Source organism: Pelmatolapia mariae, linkage group LG9 (genome assembly GCF_036321145.2).
Source record: "Pelmatolapia mariae isolate MD_Pm_ZW linkage group LG9, Pm_UMD_F_2, whole genome shotgun sequence".
Lineage (NCBI taxonomy): Eukaryota > Metazoa > Chordata > Actinopteri > Cichliformes > Cichlidae > Pelmatolapia > Pelmatolapia mariae.
The window spans coordinates 35,052,150-35,070,275 of NC_086235.1; the positions used below are offsets into that span (position 1 = coordinate 35,052,150).

At 40.1% G+C, this 18,126-nt stretch overlaps 1 protein-coding gene across 1 annotated transcript in view; it reads right to left on the reverse strand.

Moving 5' to 3' along the window:
* The window catches only part of si:dkey-225n22.4 (collagen alpha-1(XXI) chain), a 58,820-nt gene extending 47,495 nt beyond the window's left edge, over positions 1–11,325 (reverse strand). The window contains exons 1-15 of the mRNA XM_063483956.1: positions 11,247–11,325; positions 10,998–11,134; positions 10,724–10,843; positions 8,506–8,622; positions 8,070–8,256; positions 7,800–7,965; positions 7,482–7,704; positions 4,939–5,112; positions 2,809–2,886; positions 2,653–2,664; positions 2,458–2,529; positions 1,380–1,433; positions 1,246–1,299; positions 467–520; positions 330–383 (exon numbers count right to left, since the gene is read on the reverse strand). Of these exons, the coding sequence (XP_063340026.1) occupies positions 330–383; positions 467–520; positions 1,246–1,299; positions 1,380–1,433; positions 2,458–2,529; positions 2,653–2,664; positions 2,809–2,886; positions 4,939–5,112; positions 7,482–7,704; positions 7,800–7,965; positions 8,070–8,256; positions 8,506–8,622; positions 10,724–10,843; positions 10,998–11,134; positions 11,247–11,325 (1,581 nt within the window). The remainder of the gene's footprint in view (positions 1–329; positions 384–466; positions 521–1,245; positions 1,300–1,379; positions 1,434–2,457; positions 2,530–2,652; positions 2,665–2,808; positions 2,887–4,938; positions 5,113–7,481; positions 7,705–7,799; positions 7,966–8,069; positions 8,257–8,505; positions 8,623–10,723; positions 10,844–10,997; positions 11,135–11,246) is intronic.
* Between the last annotated feature and the right edge of the window lie 6,801 nt (positions 11,326–18,126).

Here is an 18,126-nt window from a genome sequence, read left to right on the forward strand (position 1 = left end):
TATTTACTACAGCAGCATGTACAATGTTATAACATTAGCTGTAGTTTTGGGGGGAAAAGAAGGAAAACAAACGCTTCTAATTTCAAACATCATTTTTTAACAATTCATTTTATTTTTAACAATTTGTTATACAAATCATTAAGTTTTCTAAAAATATTGTAAAGCATCAGTGGCTTCTTGTGCCTTACAGTACAGCAACACAAAGCAGCACTAAAATGAAAAAAGTGGCCAAGACACCATAAAAGTTAAGAGAGAGCTGCAGAAATATATCTATAATATATATAATTCTTTTCAAAAAGTCCGTGGGACTGTTGCTCTCCCAGTCTTACCTTAGGTCCTGGGAGACCTGGTTCTCCTGTTAAGCCTGGCTCGCCTCTGTCTCCCTGCAACAGATTGAAGAACTGTCTATAAAACAACCAGTTTGAATAAGAACACACACTAATGCTCCTGATTTTCTAACACTTACCTTTGTACCTTTAGGACCAGGTGCTCCCCTTGCTCCTGTCGGACCTGCTTCACCCTGCAGAGGGATGACAGGTCAGAAAAGTGTTCACTGAAATAAACAGCATAAAGTATTTTGATCTGCCTGTTTCCTATAATACATTTAAAACATAATACATTTGCAGGATATTCAAAGGCATAACTTGTTAGGCTTATAGTTTGATCACACCTGAACAAACATGTGTGATGTCACTATTTCAGACGTCCTTTATGAATAAAGGCATACAGAAAGACTTTCCTCCAGATTATGCATGACAGTCACCACATTTTAATTTTTTAAATTGTGGCTGTTGTGTGTACATTCTTGGGTACACAATAATTATCGCTCTGCATTGAACTCCTCATCATGCAAATACTAATTTGCTGGTGAAACACAGACTTAAAAAGTGAGTTAAAGCCTATAGCGACTCGATGAGTCTCCAGAATCAGAATCAGAATACTTTATTGATCCCTGATTCTGATTTGTTTCTGAAACGTTTCTGTCTTATAGCCACCAATGCTTAAAGTGCAGTTTTCTTCCTTGTGTCAGACACAGTACAATATTATTATTATTATTATTATTATTATTAATCAAAGGGAAAGACAACCAAATTGAAAAATATTGTGCTATAAAGGATGCGGGGAATGGGTGAATAATACAGGGAGGAGTAACTCTTTGAGGACGTGCAGCTCTGTACAACTCACACAGAAACAGAGAAGTGAAATGTGTCTATTCAAAGGTATTATCGTGGTGTTTCCTTATACCTTCATCCCTGGAAATCCCTGGGGGCCAGGATCACCAGGTTTCCCTTCTTTACCCTGAGAACAATTGCATCATGTTCAAACATGCATCCAAAGATAAAACTGAATGAAAAATGTCCAAAGTTATCAGTACTTACAGGCTTGCCTTCAGGCCCTGGTGGCCCATGTGACCCTTTCTCACCTGGTGAACCCTGTAATATAAAAATATTCCATCATTACAATCAGAAACTTTCTTCTTACATTAAGACACAACAGCAGCTATGCCATGGCTCTATGAATAGCAAGGCTGTCGTTGCCCATCGCTTCAACCGTCCCAGAATATCGACAATGATTTGCCTTCAAATTTGGAACGACTGATCCCATAACATTTAATAGAAAGTACTTTCAGATGCTCCACCACAGTGGATGGAATCACAGGTATGATTTTACACCGAGTGGACTGGCACTGGGAGTTCACTGGCTCATGACCCCCTGAAACGGTGCGACTTGAACCAGGGATCTTTTGGCTGCAAATATCTTTCATGAATTCTAGGAAGAATTCATTTTTCAAATCCTTGTAAATCAGAAACCTTAATTTTCCTAATGTGACTGTATATGGCTTTGGCTGCAGACACGATGGAGACTTTTCAGAAAACATAAGTTTGCAAGAGATGCGATTTAGGCGTGTACTGCTGTCTACATTGTGGACACTTTCCAGCACTTTCCTTACCAAACAAATACTATTGTGACTCATTAACTGGGAGTCATTACAACCACACATCATTAGAGGTAATTAGTAGAGGAGTCAAGTCTTGATATGTATGTTTTTTGAATGAGGCTCCAAATCCACATCAAATAAACTAGCAGTTTCCTAGTTTCCAATTGCCATGTTGTGGTCTCTTCTCCCCTCTCTATGTAGCATATACCAGTTTAGATGGGTGTGTAATGACCTCCAATATAATGATACAGTAAAGAACTGATTATTATTACATCCAAAAAAGCAACAAAGAATTTTGTGTAAACTAGCAGCACATTCTATATGTGAACATCAAAATCAAAGAATAACCAAGATGTTAAATGAGAATGATGATTAATCACACTCATCAGAACACTCTTTGTTGAGCAATGGGGATCTTGTAGACCAGTTGTATATTTGGACATCAGAGCCTGGTGTTAAAACCATAGGAAAGGAAACAGACATGTAATCTATCAAATGTAGGTCTTTATGTGTGTTACCGTGGGTCCTGGTGGGCCGACTACACAATCGTAGTCTTCTTCTTCCACTGTGGCAGTTCTATTCAGAGGGCACTGAAGATACACATACACAATTAAATTAACAGAGTGGGTCACAAACGGATTACCCTGACAACACCTTAGTGGTGAAACTTTTGTTAGCGATCTCAGATTAAATATGTGTGAATTCACCCTTACCCTTTCATCATCCTGCGTATCAGGAGAGACAAGACAAGAGAAAAAATAATGGTTATCGTCATCGCAGGCTCATACACGCAGCCATACACAGCCTTTCAAGTACAAAGCCTTTGAAGTGGAAACGAAGGGTAGAGAGAGTGAGAGCAGAGATCTTACGACGGAGTAGATTTCACAAGCTGTTTCTCTCTCGCTCTGATGGGGATCACAGTAGAGACGCAGCTTCTGAATCTCCACCTGAATCGAAACAACATGGACGATCTGATTATTTCAAACATGCTTTTTGTAAAAACAGAAAAAAGTGTCATCTTTGGTGGGTGACACAATGCTTTGAAGGCTGAACGGTGATGATTTTGAAACATGTAAATGTTACAAATGTTGCAAACTGTGCTTCATATGATAATAGTAATGATATCCACATCCATACATGCTAGAGCTGTGTGTTAAAAACAAAACAAATGTTGCGTGGTACCCTAATGATTGTAACACCTTGCAAACTATAACTAATAATTCATGGTAAATGTAGGATCATTTATACAGAATATCATTATCTGGACAGTCAAGCATATTAAACAAAATGTATCCAACCTACTGGCAACATTTTAAAGGGGTCCTGTTATGGTTTTCATATTTCTTTTCGTATATAAAGCGTTGAAGCAGTGAATGCTCATATCAGTCATGGCAAAATGAGTGAAAGCATGGACTGTCCTCCCCAGGTTGGGGATGTGTTGCTTGTAGAAAAGCCTGTGGTTGCCCATCGCTTCAACTGTCCCAGAATATCGACAATAGACAGTGTTACAGAGTATACATTACAACATGTGTTGCTGCTCTGATTGGATGAGCACCAGTATTTTGGGCTCTTGCTCAGGTAAAATAGTGCTCTGCCAACTAACAATCCTCCCCTCATGTAGACTCAAAAGTCTGGTTGTCATATACAGTTGTGGTCAGAGGTTTACATGCACTCATCATGGGCATGGCTGTCGTGGTAGTTTTGGGCTTTCTTTGAAGTGTTCTTTTTCCAGGGTGGAATGATTATACAGCATACATCCTAAATTACTTAAATAAAAAGCATTGGTTGTGCAATTTTAATTTATTTACATACAGGCTAAAATATATACATACATCTCCTTAAATATTTTAGGAAGTGGTCTTGAAGGTTCTGCAATACATTTTAACTTGACAAGGCCTATTAACTTCCCATTGATGATCATGATTAGCTATGACTGGTAGTTTGTCTGTGCCAGCATAAAACAGAATGTGTTTGGATCGTTGGAATGACCAATACTTAAAAATTGGTCATGTGCAAAAAGTCACAGAAAGTCTAAAAAGGAAATCTGTAGGTTTATATACTATATACTGGGAAGGACTCTTGGAGCCAGATTTCCATTTTTTTTCCAAGTTTTTTTGGAAGAAGACCCAATGTCACCCTAAAATAATAGGAAATTGCTTAGAAAATCCAGGAACCACCCAGGCTTAGGGTTGCCATGAACTGGAAACTGCTGCAGCATCAGTGTCACTGTTCACAGTGGGTGTCCACATGGACAAGCCAAATGATTTCTGGGAAAGTTTTATGGTCAGACAAGACAAAGATTGAGCTATTTGACAAGAGATATGTCTGGAGAAATAAAGGTGAGCCTTCCTAAGAACATTGCACCAGCTATGATGCTCTGGAGCTGTTTAGCTCCCAGTGCTACAGTACACTGCACAAAGTGGACGGAACAATGAAAACAAGAAGCTACCTCAAAATTCACCAAATTCACCACAGATGGTTAAATCCAGGACACAAGTGGATGTTCCACCAGGACAGTGATCCCAGAAACACATCAGAACTGGTTTGGGAATGTATACAGCAGGCAACCATTAAGCTTCTGGAATAGCTTTTCCAAAGCATGGTTGCTCAGGAACATCTCACTATTCTTCTAAAAGAGCTGGAGGAAGTAGCCTGGGATGGGGACATCTAAATATTCTGCTTAGGCTCCTGCCTCTGCAACTCAGGTAAGTGACAGGAAATTGATGGATGGAGTTTAATTTCTGACTATTCTTACCAGAAGCATTTCCTATACTGTGTTTGGTCAGGTGTGGTGTAGCTCCCAGAATGAATGTACTGGACTGAAATAACGTATTGCTTTAACAAAAAGGATCATCAGAAAGTAAGCTAAACATGCCAATGATCTAAACTCTTTCTGCATATAAAAACACTCCAATCTCCTCAAATCAAATCAAGTAAAAGATCAGCGTCAGGGCTCAAAGCTCCAGTGCTATTTATAAGTAATTACATGTGTTACTCACAGGTACAGTGATGTCTGTTCCTCGCCTCTTAGACACCTGCGTTTCCCCATTGATGTAAATTGGCTCCACCGGTTTCAGCATTAGTTCCTGGATGCGCTGATCGTCAAGGAAACCGGTGACCTGGCGATGCCTCACTAGTACTTTAATCTGATGCCATTTTCCATCATAAAGAGTCTGAGAGAGATGATATAAATTTCACGAAAAAATGCCTTTTGTCAGAACAGAAAGATGCATTAATTAAGAGTTTAAAGCACGTGTTTGTTCAAGCTTTCATTCATGAGTAAAACTGGATGTGAAAACAATTATTAACCTTATAATTCTTCTTTCAGTCAGTCTTCTGTTTCTGTTGCCAGGCTTAACTGTGTTTTCATGCATTTCATTAAATATAATTTTGTGGGCAAGACCAAAAATGTATGTTCCCTAAATGCTCTGCAAATAGTTCTGACACACCAGGTACTAAGACCGAGGACTCTTTCCTTTTTCCATCACAAACTTTTCAGGCCATAGGCAGAGAGAGAGACAGAGCAGCGATTGTTTCATTGGGGCTGAGAGTCACTTTTGAAAGGACAAATCACAAGCTCCTAGCTCGTGCCACATCAAACCAAATCAAACATATGCAAACACAAATTCAATATAATTACAACCCTGTTCAGGCCTACACTTTGAACATTGTGTCTAAGGACGGAGGGTGGTGGGTGCTTCTTAGACTGAACCTGGCGATTATTACCCAGAACTGCCTCGGAAATAGAGACATGCGTTCCAAGTTCTACACATCCACTAAATGGTTTCCACCAGGAAAATGCGGTGGTTTAGAGTAGGAAACACTTTCTTTGAGCCTTCTCCTGGCATCACATTGCATCTTCTCTGGTTCCACTGAAGTAAATATGGAGTGATGTTTAAATAGCTGCCAAGACTCATTCACTAATATGAAGAGAAAGCTGAGGTAGGTGGAGATGCTTTAATAGCACAATGAGTCCTTTCAAGGCAGTACAGCAAACTACACTTCTTACATCCTGCTTAGATGTTTATGTTTCTCACATTCAGATTAATCATTTTATGACACTTACTCTTGCGGATATATTAATACCAATTCTAGTTCAGTCTGCTGCTTTAGCCACACTTATTAAAGCAGCATCAACAAATGTTTTACTTCTAGAGGGCAGAGTAGAGACACTGTTATTGCAATAAGTGTTGTTTTATTACGTTTTATGTACTGAGGTACTGATTTACTTTTACTTTTTCTGAACCAAATCAAGGTAAACTACTACTTTAAAATCTTCACTGTATATACAACATGGAAAAGCTATTCTTTTCATTCAATCTGTCAAACTCAGTGTCCAGATGAACACTATAGCTGTTAGTCTTCTTTTACATAAAATCCTATGGTTTATTTTTAGCTTCGGTATGGTTAGAGAAACTGGTTGAGTTTACATCTCTAAAATCAAAAAATAAAGAATAAAACTGTACTGTATTTTCCGCACTATAAGGCGCACTTAAAATCCTTTAATTTTCTCAAAAATCGACAGTGCGCCTTATAGTCCGGTATGCCTTATGTATGAATTCTGGTTGTGCTTACCAACGAACCGATTTTATGTGGTACACGGCGCTCAAAAATCTGTCAAATGTTTTAGTACAAGTTTGGTAAGCTACGAAGCCGCACTCCGCTCGATGGACTGTCGGAGCATTACGGCTACCGCGGAGTAATCTGGGTCCTAAACTCCGTCAGCTTCAGGTCCCAAAGTCAAACGATCACTGCAGCATCACTGAGAGTTAAAAACTGTCTAATTTCTTTCATCTTGCTGCTGCTGCTTTACCAGGTGTAACAATTAAGTTTAACATCCAGACATCCATGAAAACAGAATTTATTAAATTTAATGAAGGTAGAATTTAGCAGGAAGTTAGCTCGCTAGCTTCCACCTAAACATGATATAGCATGTTCTGACTGAGAGAGTTCTGCAAAAATTCAAACGTACAGCTCTGCTATCCCTTCCAACATAAATGAAGACAGAAAACTAAACAGCAGTGACGTTTGTAGGGTTACTGAAGTTGGGCTAGCTGGTATATAATGATGTGCTACGTGATCACTAGCGACACAGCTATGTTAGCATAACATAAACACAGTGAAGCTGGAGGATGAACGCTAACTTTTTTCCACTCGATAAAAGTTGAGGGTTCCTGATGGTTAGGGACAAATGCAATCGCATGGCAGGATGCTGTAAACGGACCAAACTTCAGTCAGGAGAACAACTGAGATAATCCATCCACAATACCAGGTTAGTCATTAATATACTGCAACAACATAGGAATAGAGCAGCTGCAGAGAATTCAGCATTAATGAATCAATGGTACGGAAGTGGAGGAAGCAAGAAGAATGAGTTGAGTAAAGTTTGACTTATCTGACTGTTTTGTTTCGCTTAATGCGCCTTACAATCCGGTGCGCCTTATGGTCCAAAAAATACGGTACTTGTTTTTGTTGTTGTAGCTTTATCTTGAAGCCAAGGGGATATCATTGGTCTCTATGGACACTCAATCCTAACACCAACCTGAAAGCCTGTTTTAAAGACAGCTTTCTGCTCTTTCTCTGTTGTACTGGTGGTGGTGAAGGTAACAGTTTTGTCTTTTCCGCTCAGTGTTACTGCAGCTTGGATCGCCTTATCCTTTGACAGCACCCTCCAAAGGTCAAAGGACAGCTTGCTAGAGATCCCTTTCAGACGTAGAGTGGACACAAACACGTACGATGGAGGAAGGCCTTCTGGGAAAATCTCCCTAGTTTAAAGATTAAGAATAAAAAATGTAAATAGCTGTTGACCAAAGCCCAAAAGCTGTTTAGAATGAATGTAATGATAGCGATAGCATGTTACCTGGTATTCTCAGTAATGTCTGTGGAGGCAGCAAGGCCATAGGCAGTCTCAGAAACTAAAGAGCCAGGGATCTTCTTTGCCTTGGTCTGAATGTTCATGCCCACCATCAGCTCGAAGCCTTTCTCATCACGGGATGCCACTGGGATTCGTGTGGGACAAACAGACTCTGGAAGCACCAGGGTGATTCATTCAGTCAAGTGGTTATTCAGCTATATGCGATTTGGCAACACTCTAATTTGTGTTTTTGTAGATACACTTGAGTTTTCTGACCTTCACAAAGCTTCTGCTCCATGGAGTCTCGAATACGATCGATGGTGGTGTAATCTTCAGCATACAGGACATAGGTAGATGAAGGTTTATTGGCAATGGAGATCAGCTCGGAAGTGGTGATCTCAGTGCCAACTCCCACAGCAAATACAGTAATACTCTGTGCTCGAGCCTCCATGCTGGCATCAACCTACAGATATAAAAGGTTATCTTGTGGTTTAAATTGTTTTCCCAGGTCTGGGGAAGTAGTGCTAGGGTCTCGGTTACAGTTAGGGTTAGGGGGTAAGTACTGGTTAGCTAGAGTATTAAAACCTCACAGTGTGGCTTTTCTATGCCGAAGTTTTTTTCCATGTTGATACTTCTTTTATGTTGCCTCTGTTATTAAAGGCCACCCAAAAACACTGACGTGGTTTTACCCATGAGGCAAAGGACCACTCACCACATCATCCTGTGATTTGCCATCTGTAACCACCACAGCGATGCGGTTCTTGACCAGATTGCCCCGCTGGGAGGAGGCAAACACGTGGTCCACTGCAAACTTGATAGCCCTGCCAGTCTACAAAAAGAAGTGAATTAAAAAAAATAATTTTACACCAGACACTCTTCCTTACACAACCCCAAAGGTTATTTGTGTCCCTGACTGATCTGCCAAGTGAACATGTTAACCACTACGCCATGAAACCACTAGCCATTCCCAATCAAACATAAACATATTAACAGAGTTCTTTGGAAATGCAAAAGTTGAGTATTACAGCTGCAGAATTTACTGGTGAAGATTGGTGTGCTTGTGGCCTTGTTGTGTGGTCATCCTGCTGCAGATGCAGTGTTGGCAAGTGGCACCAGTGAACATGCCTAAATGTGCAGTCTGCTTTTATGTGACGCTTTAAAGTTTGCATCATAGGAGTAAAGTCTGTTTTGTTCCTTCACTATGTTTTGACATTAATAGTTCCCAGTCAATTTGTAGGAGTTGGCCACCTGTGTCCTAATTTATCCTTTACCCATTTTCCTACCGATCGTTTCATAATTTTTGATATTCTTTGTTTAACTTCGCTTCCAGTGGAGTCAAAAGTTTCATTCCTTCCCTCTCCACTCTGCTAGTACAACCAAGCAGCGTTGCCTATAACTTGTGCAGTTTTTTTCTGTGTAATTGTTCATATTCCTATATCTATTTACATATAAATTATCTAAATTACTAATCCTTTTATTTATGTCAAGTCTTAATATTCTGCTTACATGTCCTGTGCACAATGTTGGGGAAGCTTCTTTAAAGACATAGTTTTGCAAAATACTTCATAACAGACAAGCTGGACAGCAGAGATACTCTGTTCTGTTTTCTAAAACTACTAAATTAGTTTGCAAAAACAAAAACTGATCAAGTTTACAGCGTAGCTATGATAACGTGTAACATGTAATAACAAAATAACAATGGCAGCAATGCTTCACTACTTATGGAAACAGTGCAGCACTGAGAAACGCCTGCCCTTTCGCTCATGCAATAAGCAAAGGTCGAGTGTGTGGAGACGACTGCCTCACAACTGCACTGACTGTGCATGTTGTCAGGATCGTACAGAAAAAGTAGGACGGCTTCGAGTAGGGAGGGGATTCAGTTACAGTAGAAATGCAATGGTCCAATAAGTTATTTCAGTAACACACAAAGTTAACGCACATGTGTCACACAGCATTATCACTGTGGACATACAAATGCACAAGAATCACAGTTCATCACAATACAGTTTTAGCACATCACATTTCCCCTGTGCTAACCGATATACAAGTAGACAGTTAACTATTATCTAGTTATATGTTTGTATTTTATGATAATTATTTAATGGGATATTAATAATGTGATGATTTGGCCCCTGTCACATAGCCCGACAGAACAGCTGGTGTCCACCTGGAAACCATCAATCAACAGGGAAAAATGAATATTCCCCAGTGGGTTGTGAGTGGGTACTGGGAGTTGCTGGTAGTCACTGTGAAATGAATTGCTGTACCTCAGTCATGAAGGCCTAAAGGCTGGTCATTAACCAGTGAAAAGTGTGCATTTCCAACCAGTTGGTAAGGTGGTTGTCAGGGCTGCTGGCTGTCATCAGGTGAATTTGGCTTCAAATACATTTATGGTGCTGCAGGAAAAACATAACTGCTTTTGTTACTAGTAAGTTTGTCTGGTTGGTTAATATGTAAGATGTGTAACCACTCGCCAAGTACACACTCAGGGTGTGTGGAACTGTGAAGAGTGCAACATGAAGCAGAAATATGAACATTTCCCTTCAAAGGGAAAAATGTTGGTAACGAAGAGTTTGGAGACAAACACTCTGCTGTTTGTGTTGCTGGTTTGCAAGCAGGTGTTTGCATCTTCCATGCAAACTAAGGCGACTGCAGCAATCACAAAGCGCTTTTTGGATTTCCCCCATTGACACCAAAGCGACCTGCAGCAGCTACTACAGCTACTTGCCGACCCCCCTGTGAGTTTCTCCTTCACCTCAGGTTAGCTCATTTCTATTCAGTCACTGAATAAGTCAAAAAATAGAAATATCGACATGTGTTACATACATGTCGATATACTGCTGCATCTGTTTATTCTAAACACATCCCCACGATACATAATTTTATATGTTCTTCTGCAAATTAGGACATTTAAGGAGAAAAGGTCCTGCCTGTGTGTTTCCTCCCAGGTAGCTGATGCTCCGTATGGCCTTGATGAGCTCTGCTACTCCCTGGTGTTTCCCAAGAGGAATCTCCAGCCGAGGTGTGTCACTGTATTGGATCACAGCCACCTACAGGTGACACAACAAAACTTATCTGAGTGGATCTCTGTCGTGTGTAATGCACCAAATAACTCGAGTGAGCTTAAAGGAAAACTGCTGTAAATCTGAAAGGAAATTGGAGGTTGTTCAAATCATTCTCATTATGCACAGCATGCAGCATTACCTGTGTGTAGTGGGAACTGATATCAAACTGGCTGGTGATGTTGATAAGCCACTGCTTGGCAGTGTCAAAGTCCGAGACGCCAACGCTCCATGAGCCATCAATGATGTATACCAGGTCATTGACAGCCGTGCTGCAGCCTGTACACATAAAGATATATAGACGGTCATTAAAGAAAAGTCATTACACTCAGGAGACTTAACAGATCAGTTTTATGATCTGCTTTCATTCAAAGGTGCATGTCATCAGTACCTGCTCTCACATCTTCGTCCTCTGCAGCGTCCACTGTCGTCAGTAGTAAAATTACACTCCATACTGACCACAGCAACATGGCTCTGTAGGAGAACAGTGCACCGCAGGCCAGCCCAACCTGCATAAAAACAAAAAGAAAGTTTCTTATCGTAAAGATTAGGCAAACATTCTTTCACACCTATGAACAGATTACCATTAAATTATGACCTAAAATATGACCACGCCCCCAAAACACATGCCAAAACATCGTTCCCAGCCTGCTGAGGTATTAGCTCTACGAGCGCTCTGTACTGCACAGAGCTGTGAGCTGAGCCATCAGTGCTAAAACGTTCTTCGACACTTTTGATTTCTGATGCAATCAGACAGCAGTTACAGGAGTAAAGCTTCCCTGAGGTGCTGAGTTATGAGAAGTAAAAGTAAGAAGTAAACAACTGCACGCCAAAATGCTGCAGCAGTTAAATGCACATGTTTGTGTGTGGAAAGAAAAGTCTTTGCATGCACAGTTATGGTCAGACGTTTATATACACACACCATGGATCTGGATTTTGGGGCTCTTCTTGTTCTTTTTCCAGAGTGGAATGATTGTACAACATCTTTAATAACTTCAAATAAAAAAGAAATTAGGTGGGCAGATCTTTACTGAATTCCCTGGACTTCCCAATATTCACACAAAGCAGGTTCATTCGATCCGTGGATACATATTTATTTAGATATAAAGTTCAGTTATAGTCAGAAAATAATTGAGTTGTGGGAACCAGAGTGGGCATATGCAAATGAGCTGAGCCGTAATGAAAGCCAGTAAGAATAACTCTGTGTTTGCTCTGTAATTCAATGCAGTTACACACAGAAGCAGAAATAAATACTCATAAATCAGTCAGGCAATCACTGCTGGTTTGGCCATAACACCCCTGCTTTCTCCTTTTCCATTTCTCGTGCCACATCAAACACAATAAGGACACAATGACTCTGACTCTGTCACATTGTTTCTTCCTGTGTGAAAATATATGACAGTCATTGATGCTGTTTTTCACTCTGTTATCAGTTTGAATATTGTTCACAGTTTCTCAGATGTGGTGGAAACACGAGGAGGAAATGAGACTTCCTGTGTAGCTAAGGAGCCCCGAGCCTATGGCTTAAAGAGATTTTCAAACCATGAACCTGCTCATAATTGTCATAACTCATAGAGGGATTTCCCAGCCCAGGAACTAGAAACTATCAAAGCTCTCAGAGCATTGATTTGGATTGGCAGCAGGTCATTAGCAGTGTTTCAGAAGTATAGATAGGGAGGAGCTCACCACTCTGTGAAACACTACGTGACTTTTAACAGTTAATCAGTGCAAGTTATCATTTCTAAATGATTGAAACCATATTCTGCATGTGCTGAAACAATATGGCTCACTAATATGTGCTAAACTGGCTCCCTGCACTCAAGACAACACAAAAACAACACCATTTTTGTCAAAATGAAACGTAAATACACACATTTTTATCTCAACTTGCTACTTCAAAGTAAATCAGTGTAGAAAAGCATGTAACTGTCTGTGTACGTGAATAGCTTCATCGTCAGCACTTTGCCCTTCCTCCTGTGCCACACATAGTGCACCAGGGATATGTGTAGGTTAGCCTTCCCTCCTCAGACCAGCTAAAGCCAGCAGAACTCTTATGAAAGAAACCTTTCCTTTCTTACCCCACTGTCATCACGAAACTCATGACAAACAAAAATGTACAACACTTCCATTATGACATACTCCATCATGTTGTTGCAGCTGTTGCTAGCTGCTGCTATTCCAGCCATCAGCTGGCTGCAATTAAGCCACCTTGGGGAGCTCCCTAGTGAGCAGTTACCCTGCAGCCCTGGAGCACATTTAGCATGCCTTTAAGGAGTAACTTGTCACTAAGCTGAAAATCTCTGTTTCATATTCACTTTCACCTGCGTGTAACCAAATGTTTCACTGCTGTCACCGAGGTCAGTATGTAGTTAGTACAGCATGAATGCAGCTGAGAAGTCAAACAGCTGGAGGTCAGCTACAACAAGATATAACTGCTTTAAATGTTCCAGTGTTATTACAGTAATTACGTACTGGCTTTGTGTATGTTTTCAGCTCAAACTAGAGCTAAATCATGCTACCAGAGAAAATATGTCTTGAATCCATAACAGACACTGAGCACTAAAACATATGTATGCAAGGACTCAGTCCACGTCCAGTGAACACACTGTGTTGTAATATGCAGCTGGTACACACTGCATGTGATATATGATGTGAGAATGAGACCAGAGTGTCTTGTGAAATGACTACATCTCTGTCTTTCCCTCTCCTCTGCCCCCTCTCATCTCCTCCTCCTCCTCCTCCTCCTCCTCTGTGCTGTAAAATTCTTTTGTGAGTTTTTTATTTCATGCCATACCATGCAACACATGATGGAGCTTTCCCTGTTTTCATTCGGCAGCGCAAACATGGTTCCACCGACCACAAGGCAGGGCCAGAGAAAATAACAACGTGAGCACTATTGCTGGGATGGGAAAACAGAAACACAGGCATGGCAGAGAAGGCTGCACTGTGCTGGCACAGGCTTTAAAGACAGGGGAGGATCAGTGGGCTGAAGAGAGTACAGCCACCACAACCTTTCTTTGACACAGTCCTCTCCCTGTAATGCTTGTTCTCCGAAATATTTTTAAACCAGAAACATTGAAAGAATAGGCAGTGTGTGCAAAAACTTGATAGGAATCACTAAAAAATGTTTATTAAGTAACTTTTTTGTATTACTGCTTACATATTCCTCTCTACAAGATGAAACTGGTGAATAAATTAAAATTAAATGGACATTTAAATGCCATATAAGTTATATGTAGGTAACATGGGTAGTAAGTTTGCTACAGGCTTGAAATGGGCAAACTCTATGTTTACTATAAAAGACCCATATGTGTTTAGGAGCATGGGTTCATCATGGGTGTGTTCTGAGTTTTAGAATAATTTCCCAGTTTCTGCTTTAAAGTGAATTAAGAGCCACTGAAAAGATGAGCTGGGTGCTGTATTTATCACTCGTGAGTTAATCAGGTTAATACATGGAGTCCTCAAGCCACATATGACATGCAGGCAAACATTTGGTTTGTGTAGTTTGGGTCTGTTGCCACTTTCAGAGGGAAGAGTCACTGGAGATCAATAAAGGTTGTTCTGAATCATTATTCTTAACTGTCATGAAAGGTTTCTGTCATGTTGGGGAGGATCTCTTCCAGAATAATAATGCCTTCTTGTCCATTCTTGTTTTTTGTTTACACGGGTGACTGAACCAGGTTTTGGGACAATATGTCATGGAAAGACTTTATTTTGTTGGACAACAAATGACAACATACCAGGTCCTGGGGTAAAAATATACCATATGTTGTACTTTTCTAGCAAGAAATTACTATATCATTACTTTTAAAAATACTCAAGGAGATTTTTTTAGGAGACAGCTCTTATTTGTGTTTGTTGCCCATAGCAGTGCGACTGAAAGTGCCAGATTTTATTACTGTAAGTTATAGTTTAGATTAAAGTTGGTTAGCTTTATAGCTTGCTTGCTCATTTTATGTAGTAAACCAGCTGGTAGCTAGCTTCTGACTTATCTGAATGGTAGAAAAATTGCTAATCTGAGATGCTAATGTTCTTTTTATCGTGATAATTAAGCGGTATAAGCAGACATAAGTAAAAATGTAAAAATTCAACACTGGTCTTAATTAGGATTTTGCTCTTCTTAGCACAGCACCCTGAATAGTAAAAAGAACAATGGGAAATATATCGTGGCTTTCACAGATACTGACTCTGAATTGACTGAAGCTTTGAAGGGTGCTTATACTTTTCACCCACTATACAGTGAGCAGCTCTTATTTTCTGCAACATTTCCAATCAGTGCAACATTATCAGGCCACGTTAATAAAGAAAAAACATGCCCAATTGAATAATTGACCATGTTGATCATTTAAAGGCCCAAATATATTTATTCAGGTCTTCTCACTGAAGAGTGACGATTGTGTAGACATGTCCGCTATCTGTCAAGGTGGGAGAGTTACCTCGTTATCACTTTTTATGTTATGGAATTGTGTGAGTGCATAGCTTTAAGCAAACACCGAATCTTTACTTAAGGAAAGGAAAAGACATAATGTTACTTTAAAATGTTAAACTATTCAATATTAACTTTAATATTTACTATAATTCAATAGAACCTTCACAGGGAGGAAAAAGTGTAGTAATGTTAGCTACATTCCATTTAGTGCATGTTAATTCACTGTCATGTCTCATGAGGCTTAATGGAGACACTTAATGGGAATAAGCCATCTCTATTATACCTCTGCTTTCCCCATGCTGATGTGCAAAAATATGAAAAGGTCTACAGAGTGAGGCTAGTTTATCTGTCCAAATGAGAGCTTCATCTGACCTCAGGGAACAAACCATCAGCTGTCACTAGGTCATGCTCTCAGCACATGCATCCCTGACAGCTCAACTCATTCAGCCAATCTGAGTGCAAGTCTGGGGATCCAAGCGTACCCCAGGGGCAGAAATATCAGACCCGCAGAGTGAAGCAACAGACTGAGTTATGTGTGCATTATACTTGTAGTTATATTGTTTATTGTAATATTAGATATTGAGTCCTGGTAATTTTAACTGCAGCAATTATATTTTCTGTGAATATGCTGATAAAACTGGAATTGATGATTTGAATGCAAACACATATTTAATTCAGCCAAAGTCTCACAGCTGTATTATGAATGTGTAAGCGTTGTCAGTTGTATAGCATCCTGTAAAGTTGGAAAACTGTGATTAATGTGGAGGCAGTGGCTGTAATAGTAGAAATGAGTCCTGCCTCTTTGAAGACTGCAGTGCAGCCTGTGCAGAAGCGTGTGCTAATGCGCATGAATAGTTGCTGCTTTTAGCCTCATGTCAGGCTGCTGCTAGCCCCCTTTGCTAACTGCTAACATGTTGAAAGTATAAAGTATCCTTTTTGTGGATGTTTCATCTTTATGTGTGAATACTAAGCATCTGTTGTACAAATTTTTCTTTTCAGAACCACACACACACACATATGCACACAGATGTATATTCATACCTACATCCTTCAATAAAACTACAACTGGAGTGTACATCATGGCTTCTACACATTACTGAACAATTCACCAGCCTTGGTAACAAAAAGTGTTATTTAGCTTCCTATTATGAAAGCCTCTTTATCGAGAACCAGCGTATTCATTTATGTCCTCTGAGCTACCCTCCTAAGTCCTGATCTACTAAATAAAGGACATCCAGGGCCTTCCATAGATATCTCATTTGTTTGGGTGGCCTCTACTACGTCCAGAGAGGAAGGAAATCACAAAAAAGTTCAATGGGAAGATTCTCGTTTCCTCGGTTCTCAGGAGGATAGAGCGCTTTTCTATTCAATTTGAGCACTCAAAACACTTTCTACTACAAGTCTCATTCACCCAGTCCCACACACACTCATACAATGCTTTCATCTGTACCTCTGCACTCTCACTGCTAACACTCACACTCCGATGGACACATCACGGGCAACTCAGTGTTCAGGAGGAGCCGGGGATTAAGCCACCGGCCTTCTAAATCGTTGTCATCCTGCTCGACCATAAAAGAGACAACGTTCCAACTTTAATGAGAAGAACCAAACAAACCTGCATAAGCTGTGGGTTTCACATAAAAGCAGGCAATTGTTGCTAACACTAGCAAGTATTTTTCAAGACACTAACATTTTTGGTACAACTAACCCTTTCTTCTTCAGACATGTTGTACTTGTCAAAAGCGCATGTAAACATGAGCCTGTAAGCTCATTGGATGGCTTATTTGTACAACTAAATGGCACAGTGCCCTAATTAAGGTTATTAGCTGTGCCTGTGCTTTTCCTACTATAGCAAGTGGAAGTGTTTGGCACATGGGCACTGAATTCAAACCTTCATCTCTTATATGACACATGGGAACGATTGGTCTATAGAGTGGGCTAATTCACCTAAATGATAAATGTTTGCATCGCACGAACGCTGCCATAACTGGGATGCTTGAGTTTTTCCATGACTTTGCAAATTCTAATTTAAGCTAAGATGGAAGCTTTCCGACTGTTCCCCGAGCAGCCTCTGTCCAGTTAGATAACAACATATCTGAACTAGCTCCACCACATGGCTGGCAGCTGGATTCAAAAGTAGGCACTGCCTGCTAGCACAGATCAGTTCAACCTGTCCTCTTTTCTGGAGTGAAGCTGAGTCCCAAGCTGAGTGAAATAACTCAGACTGGATGGGACAGGCTAAGATCCAGAATAGAACTTGATGCGTACACACTCCTGATCAACACTTTAAAATACAAGTAATTATAAACATGTACAAATTACGTAAACACGCAATTCAATTGAATTTGATTTTATGTGGAATTTAAAGTTATGCTGTTTCCCCATTATCTGTATGCTCCTCTAATGCCGGATGCTCATATTAAACATGGACTGACTGTCTGAGAATATTTGTCCAAGTACAAATCCTAAACAGCTCTTTGGTTATAGCAGCTGGATTCCTTTAGAGAGTAGTAGAACTTTTAACCCAACTTTAAATGGCTGAGGTGGAAAGGGTTGAAAAGGATCAAAGAAAATAAAAGATACAGATGTAAGACATCCAAAGACAGAACATCAACAAAAGAACAGTAAAACAGGGAAACAACACACCAGTGGAGATCATTCACAACCGTTCACTGTTTTTATCTTTACCAGGTCTGGAAAAAACCACACAGACACTCTTTTTGCTTCATCTCTTTATACCCACCATTCCTCACTTCTTCATTTCCACACATCAGTCAGTAGACATGGATAGGTGGGTACTGAACCTGAATTCCTCCAAAACCTCACTCTTCTTTTGGCAAAC